We start from the raw sequence: 12,008 nt of genomic DNA on the forward strand, positions 1-12,008 counted from the left end.
AAAATTGTTCATAACAACTTCAACATTTTAGGAGTTTAAATATATAATTTCTCTTCCAGATTTCACAAAATAACTCATCATTTTTTAAAATAATCCTACACTTTTCATGTAATCTTGTTTGGTGGTTTTCCATAGCTTTAAAATGCATGTCCTAGCTCAGTAAGTCAGAAAACTGCAGTAATTCTCAGTTGAAAAGAGAGCTTCTTTCCACGTATTATGCGGAAAAGTATAAGCACGCATTTTCCTACATTTGGGACTTGACAGGACTGTGATACTGTCTATGGTTGTGTGGGTGTTCAAGCTCAACTGGATAAAAGAGCAGCCAGTGTGAGTGGACATGCAGGCACGGGAGCTGTAGGAATTTCTGTGTGTGGAACTGTCACCAAGTCTTTTTACTCACACTAACTCGTGGCCAGCTACAGTTTTACAGACACTCGGCACGCTACTAAAGCTGCAGATTAGAGAGGTTTATAAGTAGGGGTCTGACAATTTGTCGAAACAGTGATCTATCATGATATTTGGAAAGGAAACCAGAAGTTTTATTTCGTATCAGAAGTAAACTTCCTTTCCGGCACAGTGGAATTGTACCTTGCAAAGAAAATAGACTCCAGCATAACGTCTATGTCGTAGGTGTATATCATCGTAGACTCTACGATGATATACACTGCGTTGTAGATGTTTTTGCAGGTGGTAAAATGTGGGATCTAAGGAGGAAGCACACAGAGTTGGTCGTGATAAGAATTTACCAGACTTCAGCTGAAGGACGGGGTGTCCATCCCCCAGCCTGACCAGTTCGAATCCCTAGCTACTCCCAATAGTTAAGCTAGTTTTATTAACAAAGGGCCATGTGACCTAGGTACAAACTTTAGGCGGGGAGAGGTGAACAAAGAAATGGGCGTGTCATGGTATATGACACGCCCCTAACTCATAGGTGTCATGGTGGAAATTTCCACTAGGCTCTACAAAATTCTATCCTCGTGACTATACTGAATAAAAGTATAAAGAATACATTTTATACTCCACATAAAATTTGTCAGACTGAATAGTACGCTTGAGAATACCTACGACGTCGTGAATGCAACCAATCTTGTCATAGTTGCAAGCAGTATGATGTAGCATTAATTATTTAATTGCAAATTTTGTGTTGGCTGTTTTTGTAGGTTGGGGCATACATTTTAGCTTCAAAACATACATACACTATACATATTTCATTAATTCATGATGACTTTTTTTTTCTTTCACCAGTGCGTTTTACAGAAAATGCAGTAACAATATTTATGCATAATGTATGATTGGCATTTCCTGCCTGTTTCTACTTTATCTGATATTATTGATTCTTTTTCAGTCAAAGTCAGAGGTGTCGTCCAATCACGGCCATTGTTTTCAAAATGTGAGCCGCTTTTACCTCCTACAAGAGAGAAATCGAGTTTTGAGACAAGTGGATGCGCTACGGCAAAAGAAGCAGCAATACTGCAAACTGGTAAATATCTTTCTTCTGTTCACTTTCAAAATACCGCATGTGTCAGGTGCTTTATTTACTTTTTTGCACCCCCATTTCACTTTTCTACATAGCATTTTTTGCCGTCTGTGTTCTAGCATCTTTGACTTTGACACATATCTAACTGGGATTCATTAGGATCTGCTTGCTGTTCCTATTTTTAGGTTCAGATCTACATGTGGTTGAGTGGCCTTTATGCACAGCTGCGTGTGGGCGTTATCATTGTCTGTACTGTATGTTCATGCGTGCATCGTTGCATACAGAAGCCTCTCCCAGGTGGTTTGGGATGACAAGGCGTGTGAACGGTTGTCCTGGCAACATTCCCCTTTGTGTGTGCATAGGAGGGGAGAGGAGAAATAACATTTTGATGGCTGACTATGATACAAAAGCTGACCCAGTAATATCCGGTCATCTTTATCATTCTAACAAGTATATTGGCACATTTTTAAAGACTGTGTCCCTGAAAACTTTTGACTTAATTATTGAATATTTGAATTGCATATCATTTGATAAGCTTTTGGAAAAAATGCATTTTTGAGTTTCGCAGTACAGTGCACGCAGTTTTGACTTTTATTTGCCATAGTTTTGATTGCTGTTGGATGGTGCTAAAAAGCATTTCACTCACAATAACATACAGTTGTACCACTACTTAATGAATTAATTGGTTCTTTGAATATTTGGTAAGAAGAGCAGGACTTTATATGCAAATTCCATCATTCGTTCCAAAGTCCTCAAAAAACTACCACCTCAACCCTTTAATTTTGTATGGAAGATGTGAGAAAAAAAACAAAAATAAGAAGAAAAATTATTTATTAATGTTATTAAATGAATAACAAGCATCCAAAAACATGTTTATTCGTGCAATAGTATAGTACAGTAAGAAGGAAGCTAACATTATCACACGAACACATTCATAATAATGCAAAGTTCTCTTGATTTCAATTTTCTTGACCTTTATATTATCGCTGGACATTTTGTCTTTGCTCTGCAATGTTTGTTTCACTAGTGTAAATATAAAAATATAGTTTTGTACTGTATAAGGATGTTTTGCAATATACTTCAGGATTATTTTACTGTTTGTAGCCCTAAACTCTTTCTCATTGATAGTTTTAGACAGCAAATCCTATACATTTCCAAGTACAGTATAAACCTATATTTTTTTACTCAGTTTTGATTCTCAAAAAATGACATGATCAGGCCTGATTTCTGATCACGTGATCGGACGGTCCCTGAGACATCCCTATTTGGAACATTGAAAAAAAAACATGGCATTGTGAGTCACATTACATTTATGTTTAATTGGAATAAAGATTATGTGAAGATCTGAAGGGAAAGAAAATTCTACCCAGCGCCATAAAGTTCTAGATTTTCTGCTATGAAGTACAAACGATTGTTACGCTTCTGTCGGTCGTGAAACTTGGTGTTTGGACCCAAATGCAGGGAAGCAATCACGGGGACAAGGAGGTGGAGTGGTATAACAAAACTTTAATAACTGAGGCAGGAGGTGATTTGAGAAAATAATATAATAAATAATAACTAGGACTTAGCAATAAATAACAAAATCAACCTGACATTGAAAACATGTGCAAAACGAGGAACATGGAGTATGGCATGCCAACAAAGCATGAAGCCAACAAAGCAGACGATCTAACAAAGACTAACAAACACATGGTTTAAATAGAAAGACAAGGGCTGATGATCAATCACGAGCAGCTGGTCACAAGAGGAAGGGAAGCCCAGAGGGGCACAAGAGGCAAAAAGCAAACACACACAAACACATAGACACCACTATCCAAAACCTAAACAAGACATGACAACGATAATTTCTGTTTTTTTAGCCACTGATCAGATCAACAAGCCAACAATCCTCAGAGAAAAGATACACCATTAAAAATGGCTTGCAGGCTAGTTTGGGCATAGCAATTAGATTTTTGTATCTGCACTTGTTGAAATCAGTGTAGTCTAGTTGTAAATGTCAAGGAAGCATATAAAAGAGGATAGAAAAAGAAATATGTGCAATGGTTGCTTGGAAACAATCAGTGATAGACTGTGGAAGACAGGTACCTTCTAAGTATCAGGTGACCTGTGTTCTGTGTGGCTGCTACTCAAAAGGCCACAGCTGTCTCTTTGGATATTGTTTCCATGGCGACGGTCGTATACAGCTGAAGGTCGACCTTGTGATCGTATAACTTGTTCCAAAGAAAAATAACAGGTTTGTCAATAGGAATATGTAATCACTGTGTTGTTAACAATACATGCTGTAATTCCTTTCTTAAAGCAGGAACGCCCAACAAAAGTTTAATAATAGTCGTTAGCTATACAAATCAAATTATCACCTCCCATAGGATATTTGGACAATGTAGTTTCCAAATAAGGCAGATACGAGACTATTTCAGCGTTGATGCGCTAAAAGCTGTAGAGATTTGAACTATTCTATTAGATAAGTTAGTTTTATTTCTAAAATGGTACTGCATGAAACACCTACATTTGAATTTAAGCATGTATTGGTTAAACAATATATATTTTATATATTCTTGTGTTTAAACATTGTGGGTGGGGTGGGGTCTGTGTTGGGGGGTGAGAGGCTTGTCCACCTTGGGCAAAAGATTGCCTGCTTTTGCCCCACGCTTCTGCTGGTGAGGCCTGTATGGTTTCATGTCTGCTCAAACCTAACTTGATTTGATGTTAAACAGAGCCAGTGTCAAATTATAGCTCGGAAATCTTTTGAGCCGATCAATCTAGATATCGGTTTGAAATTGTGCAGCAATGCTGGGCTTTTATCCGACATTTGCAGTGGTGCTCAAAACTCTGGCTCGCGGGCCAACTTCAGCCCTCTGGCTGCTTTTCATTACCCCACACATGAAGCTTAATGAATTTCAACAGCTAGTTTCCATTAGATGAAGGGGTCAAAGCAGACAATTTGGTAACATTTTTTAATTAAATACATTTATATTAAAAGTAAATGAAGGTGTTGTTACTTTTTTACCCTTGATGAACATTTCTTGTTAAATTTTTTTCCCAGCAGCGGCAATATGAACATATATTTTTTAAATATGGATTATAAATTAATCATTTTGTTGTTACCCTTAACTCTCTTACTGCCACTGAAAGCCCAATTTTTGACAACAAATCAATTTCAAATGGGAAGGTTGGTATTGAGCGATCATGTTTCAATGCCAATGACGACAATAAACGTTCACTCCAATTTAGCTGAAGGTCTGACACCAACGATTGGAACTATAATGTCTTCGACAAAGCTAAATTTGATAACCCTCTTCTAAAGAATATCTGCATATCCACATCACCAATCACCAATTACCAATTGGAAACCCCTCTCTGAGCTTCCCCCCCCCCCACACAAACTGATGTCAATATGATATAATTAGTCATTATGACATGGCAGCGTAGGCAGTGTGATAGCAAGTGTGCTCTGTGTTGTGGGTGAGTGTGACAAACTGTTAAACTGTGAAGATTAACATTGCAACAAACAGAAAGCCATCGCACTGGATTTAAACGGAGGCTGTAAACTGCACACATGAAAAATACTTCTGGGTAATGCATCATATATTTTTAGAACTTTACTCAGTTTAATTTACAACTTTGATTATGCATCCTGCTATCCGATGATGCAGTGGTTCTTCTCCCTGACTTTGGTGTGGGCAGTCCGGGTTCGATTCCCACTTGAGTGGTTGTCTGTCTCTCTGTGTGCTCTACGACTGACTGGCAACCAGTCTAGGGTGTAGTATGCCTTTCGCCCAAAGATCATTGGCTTATGTTATGGAAGATGAATGAATGTAAAAAAATGAATGAAAAAGGAAATGATTTTACATTTGTGTTTATGAAATAAAACCAAATTTCGATTAGATTTTTATTGATTTGTGTCTTGTTCAAAAGTGACAACCATTGCAGTAATATGAACCATGGAAAGAATCGAGATATTTCGACATTAGAACCAATACGGCTGCCACAACATCTTAAACTTCTGGTAAGAAAATTGTACATACTGCCATTAAAAAGCATCAGGTTGTCGTCAAGATAGAATTGTTTTCATTTTTCAAATTGAATAACTTGATATTTTGCATTTACCAAGACAGCCATACTAACTTCCTTATCACATTGACCCAGAAATGCAAACCGGCAGACGATCCTTTGGATTCATGCAGTATCTCAGAAATACCATGTGCGATTAATTTTCCCAAGTTTTCCATTGAAAGCAACACATTTGTACTCCCTATTAAAACCATGAATATGGAGGTGAAAATTGTGAATCAGAGGGCATCTTATATGAGAGCAATTTTAAGGGTACGGCTTATACGTGGAGGCGGCTTATATGCGAGAAAATATGACATCAATCCCAATAATTCTAAGTTAGCGTCTCAAAGAAAGGCTCGGAGCTAATGAGGGCTTAGGGTGCTCCTTATTTTCCCAACCTAACGGAAGAGAATCCCCGGCCGGCATTGGGGAAGGCTGATTATTATTCGACAGCATGAATTTGTGCAGGGGAAGGGAAATAAAGTACAGAAGAGCGAAGGGGAAGAAACGAAGGAGGGAGGAGGGTCTTGGTGATGGTGCTGCTGGAGGAAAGGGAGAGTGTGAGGACAAGGGGGCGGAGATAAGTGAGAGAGAGCAAGAGAGGAGGGAGGGAAATAGACGCAGGCCCTGGAGCTGCCACTGATGCTGCTGCTGATGCTGCAGCCGTTTGGCAATTGCCCACCCGGAGAAGGAGAGGAGAGGGAACGGAAGGGAAGGCTGTCAAGATGTCCTGCCGTTAGACTGACGCGGTAAATATCAATCCTTCTCTCTCTTCTTGTCTTTGGCTGCTGCTATGCATCATTCTTCTTAAGTGGTTCATCAAGATGCCTCCCGCATATACGACCGAAGGGTTAGCATAGCCGGGCGACTGCATAGGAACGACTTGACTGCCAGAGAAATGAAGGGATGGACAACAGAGATTCCACGTTTTTGTTCACATTGCGATTGTGTCTTGACTTAAACTCAGCCACCTGTTCAGAGATGTGTGGGCGTGTACGGCATGTGTGCGCTTGAGGGCGTGTGTCGGGTAGTGGTGGTGGTGATGCGAGGGTCGTTTTCTGCTGTAATCATATTATTTTTCTACCACGCACATGCGGAGGAAATGAAATGTAAGGACACATGTTCACGTGCGTGCAGTAAGAAAGACTAAAGCGCGGCCGCTTTGTCATTTTCATGCACATTTTGTGGCAGACAAAACGGTAGCCGCTTTGCCAAACAAATTGAGCTCTCGTCCCCTCATGATCTGTCTTTGGTAACCCGAGCTCTTCCTGGTCCCTGGATGCTAGGACGTTCCCAGCAGGTGTTGGGAGTTTTATCCCGTGTCCATCTCTTATCCAGCATTCCCTCTCCTAGTTGTGCTTCTGTCACTTTATTGGCCATTGCTACACTCCATGTCAGCATTTTAAGGTTGTCATTTTTGGACACGGTTTTGTTGATTCAGCTTCATTCTCGTTTATCATCGTCAATGTGGAAGCTGGCAGTTCTGCGTTTTGATCTCACAGTTGGGCTTGCCGTTTTACTATGTGAAGGGATTCTCGAGATATTACTCGTGATCTCTCACCCAAATTCAAAAGGGATGCCCTTTATCTTCACTGAATAGTAAAAAGATGTGTTTTGCTATATTTGTTATGTGATTGGCTTATAACAAGTCCATGTCTGCCACGCCTTGCAACTAGAACGTGCTGAGAAAAGTTCAAGCTCAACTAAGCCCTAGCGTGGAAGAATGATATAAAAAAAATGTATGGATGGACGTTAACAGACATAATAAGCTTGGGGTACACTTCTAATGCTGGGTGTAATGCTGAAATGTCTTTCAGCAAGTAACCGTTTGCCTAAACACGTAATAAAGCAGATTGTGTTTTGCTGTCATTTTTAGTTATTGACGACTGTTATGTGGGTATAAAAGGGTTCAAACCAGCAGTGTCTAAATGACAGCCTGCGGGTCAATTGACGTCCGCTGTCAATGTATCATTGGCCTGCAACAAATGACAAGAATATTATTGAAGATTGCCCACAGAAGAAGCTTTAATTCAATTTATATTCTTTTTCATATCTCAGCTTTAACACTAATCATTCAACAGTGCCTTTCCATAAAATTTTGAATGTTTAATTCAAATAAAAAACAGTGGAATATTACTAGTATTTCGTTTTGCATCAATAAACTTGTAGAAAAAAATACTTCTACTGCTATCATGGCTGTAATTTCCTCAATTCGTATGTTTTTATGCTTTTGCTGGCCATTTTCTTTTTGAATTAAAAAAATACTATATATATATATATATATATATATATATATATATATATATATATATATATATATATATATATATATATATATATATATATATATATATATATATATATATATATATATATATATATATATATATATATATATATATATATATATATATATATATATATATAGATATAGATATATATATATATACATATATATACATTATACATACATACATATATATACTTTATACATGCATACATATATATACTTTATACATACATACATATTTATACTTTATACATACATACATAAATATATACTTTATACATACATACATACATACATACATATATATACTTTATACATACATACATACATACATACATACATACATACATATATATACTTTATACATACATACATATTTATACTTTATACATACATACATACATATATATATATATATATATATATATATATATATATATATATATATATATATATATATATATATATATATATATATATATATATATATATATATATATATATATATATATATATATATATATATATATATATATATATATATATATATATATATATATATATATATATATATATATATATATATATATATATATATATATATATATATATATATATACTTTATACATACATAGACTTCTTTATAGGACTAGGTGTTAAATATCCCTAATATTCAGCACATCAATTGACAGTGATTGGAGATATCGTCTTACATGGGGTGGGATTTGGCTAGGATCACGTGGTGCCACCTGCACGCCACATCATCAGTTGTTTGCCCCACACGTCATTGGGTGTTTCGGCCACTTATAACAAGACACCCTCTGCAGAGGTTGGCCCACCACAGGATGATCAGCCCCGGGTGTGTGGCGCAAGGTGGAACCACGCGATCAATTGGCAGCCCATGTTGCATCCTTACGTTTCAGCCACAGCCAGTGACTGCTCCGTTCCGCTGCAGTGGCAAGTTCTTTAATTGCCTTCCGTTGGGCCTGCCCCCTAATCCCTACTTCCTTCAGGAGCCTTGTGGTGGACTTGGCAACAAAGCCTCGACAGCCCACCTCCACCGGCCACACCTTTACGCTCCAGCCCCGCCCCTCTGCTTCAGCTGCTAAGTTGGTATATCGCAGCCTCTTCCGCTCAAATGCTTCATCGATGGCCTCTTCCCATGGGACAGTGAGCTCAACAATGAAGACACGCCGGCAGGATTTGGACCAGAGGACCAGATCGGGGCGCAGGTTGGTTGTTGCAATTTCTGGTGGGAAGGTGAGTCTCTGGGTGAGGTCCACCCGCATTTCCCAGTCCCGGGCAGCGTTCAGTGGGCCTGGATCCGGAGGAGATGTCTTGGTTCCTCTCTTCTCCCCTTCCCGAACAAAAGTTGTTTTCTGTGGGACTGTAGTCTGGAGAGGCAAGGCATTGGTGGTTACCCTCCTGCTCTCGAGTTCAGCAGCCAGGCACTTCAACACCTGGTTGTGGCGCCAGGAGTATCTTCCCTGCGTTAGGCTGGTCTTGCAACCCACCAAGATGTGTTTGAGGGTTGCCGGGGCTGCACACTGGAGGCAGGCTGGGTCCTCTCCATACCAGACATGTAGATTGGTTGGAGAGGGCAGGACATCATATGTGGCTCCAATGATGAAGCTTAGTCTATTGGCCTCCATGCTCCACAGATCGCCCCACGTGATTTTCCTCCTCTCCACACCTTCCCACTTCATCCAGCGGCCTTGCTGAGCCTGGGAGACCGCTGTGGCACATCTGGCTGCTTCCTCCTGGTGGCGCACTTCCTCCACCACCATGTGCCGCCGTTCAGCTGGGGCAGCCCTTTGCCAGGTGGGTGTTGCTGTCTCCAACCCAAGGCCACCTCTGCCATGTTGGACATGACCCACTATATCCCGGTGTCGGAGGGCGGTCTTTGCCCCCGCAACTGCTGCAGATGGCCTCCATTTCCTCCCCGTTGCTAGGGTTGGAGCGGCACCTCTGACGAATGGATCCCGGGATTCATTGAGAGTCATCTCCAGTCTTGACTTGGCACATTTGTACTCCTCCGTCAGGCCTGAGATTGGTAGGGAGAGAACTCCATTGCCAAACAAGCCAATGCTGCTCAGGCATCTCGGCAGTCCAAGCCACTTCCTCACCTGCGAATTCACCAGTCTCTCCAGCCGATTGGCGTGGGATATAGTGACCTCATAGATGGAAATTGGCCACATGAGACGAGGCAGCAGCCCGAACTGAAAGCACCACAGTTTCAGCTTTCCAGGCAGAGCTGTGCTGTTGATCTGCTTGAGGCCATTGATGGTATCTTGCTTGAGTTGCTCCAACTGCTTCGAATCTTTGAGCTCTGCGCTGTACCAGCGGCCAAGACTTTTGACAGGCTTCTCCAGAATGGTTGGTATTGGCTCGTTGTTGACATGGAACCTCTCATTGGTGAGCTTGCCTTTGACAATGGAGATACTGCGGGATTTGCTGGGTTTTATCTCCATTCGTGCCCATTTGATGTTTCCCTGGAGTTTATCCAGCAGGCGTTTGGTGCATGCGCTTGTTGTTGTTATTGTCGTCATGTCATCCATGTACGCTCTGATTGGAGGAAGACGCAGTCCGCTCTTCAACCGTTCCCCTCCAACCACCCATCGGGATGCTCGGATAATAAGCTCCATTGCCATGGTAAACGCTAGTGGGGATATGGTGCAGCCCGCCATTATGCCAATCTCGAGATGCTGCCAGGCAGTTGTACTAGTCTGTGTTGCAACGCAGAACTGGAGGTCTTGGAAATAGGCTCTGACCAGACCTGTGATGCACTCGGGGACTTGGAAGAAGTTGAACGCTGTCCACAAAACCTCATGAGGCACTGAGCCGAATGCATTGGCAAGGTCCAAGAATACCACATGCAGGTCCTTCTTCTCCTTCTTGGCCGTCTGCACCTGGTGCCAGATGACACTTGTGTGTTCCAGACATCCTGAGAATCCACTTATCCCTGCCTTCTGCACTGAGGTGTCGACAAGGTTGTTCCTCTGCAGGAATGCTGAGAGCCTCTGGGCCACAACACTGAAGAATATCTTTCCTTCCACATTCAGAAGACAGATCTGTCGGAACTGATCGATGGTTGAGGAATTCTTCTCTTTGGGAATCAGGATCCCTCCCGCTCGTCGCCATGCCTTCGGTATAATTCCTTTTTCCCATACCACTCTCATCAGCCTCCAGAGGTACTTCAGCACGCCCGGCGTGTTCTTATAGAAACGATATGGAACGCCGTTGGGTCCAGGGGCTGAGGCAGTTCTTGCCCGCTTTACTGTGCTCTCAACTTCGCTCCATGTTGGGGGCCTTGTTTCCATCTGGTGCTCTGGTGGATGGATTGGTGGCATGTCATCCGGAATGCTGGCTGGCACATGCCTCTGATTGTCGGAGTAGGTCTTCCTCAGGTGCTCCTCTAGTTCCCCTACGGGTGCTTTGAGGGTCCCAGTTTTCTCCTTGACAAAGAGGTCTTTGACGAACTTGTGGGGATCTCTGTAGAAGGCAGTCCTCGTTCGTTCCTTCTTCTTGTGTTGTTTTCTCAAGCATTCTGCTCTTCGCAGTGTTGCAAGACGCTGCTTGATGTCGCCCTGTAGTGCCTCAAGTCCTTTCCTTTCCACTTCTGTGGCCCTCTTCCACTGTTTTCTCAGGGACCTTCTTTCTTTCACAAGTCTTTCAATCTCTTTTTGTCTCCTGGACTTGAGATGAGCTGCTGGTTCCTTCTGTGTCCTAGGATTCTTCCTCTTCGCCCCAAATCTCTCCGATCCATAGTTGTAGATGAAGTCTCCAATTTTGTCCAGCTTCTTGTCCACGCTCCCTTTCAGGCCTTCAAGAAGATGGACAAGGTCTGTGTCGGTGGTTTCCCACTCCTTTTTCTGGCAGGATTTAGGCCACAAGATTTGAGGCTTCCGTCCGTTCATCTTCCTCTCTATTGCCATCTGTGGCTGGATGGGCTCTGGGCTCATGTCCGTTGGTGGATCCGTGCTTGGTTGAGCTTCGTCTGGGGTTCTGATACCCTGTGAACTGTGGTGAGTGTCCCGCCACTGGGCTTCACTCGACTTATTTGTCCTACCTCTGAGGAAGTAGTGGTCAATGCGAGGCCCCTCGCTAAGCTCTTTCAGGCACTTTTTCCTGCCCTGGTGGATCTTGAGACCCTTCTCTGATGTAACCTTTTCCCAGCCACAGATGCAG

The 12,008-nt window shown here is 41.6% G+C and overlaps 1 protein-coding gene across 1 annotated transcript in view; it reads left to right on the top strand.

The window, feature by feature from the left end:
* LOC144211006 (uncharacterized) overlaps positions 1–12,008 on the top strand; it is a 41,940-nt gene that overhangs the window by 6,085 nt on the left and 23,847 nt on the right. Inside the window, exon 3 of the mRNA XM_077737983.1 lies at positions 1,346–1,480. Within this exon, the coding sequence (XP_077594109.1) occupies positions 1,346–1,480 (135 nt within the window). The remainder of the gene's footprint in view (positions 1–1,345; positions 1,481–12,008) is intronic.

The sequence above is a fragment of the Stigmatopora nigra genome, chromosome 17, assembly GCF_051989575.1.
Source record: "Stigmatopora nigra isolate UIUO_SnigA chromosome 17, RoL_Snig_1.1, whole genome shotgun sequence".
NCBI classification, from domain to species: Eukaryota; Metazoa; Chordata; class Actinopteri; order Syngnathiformes; family Syngnathidae; genus Stigmatopora; species Stigmatopora nigra.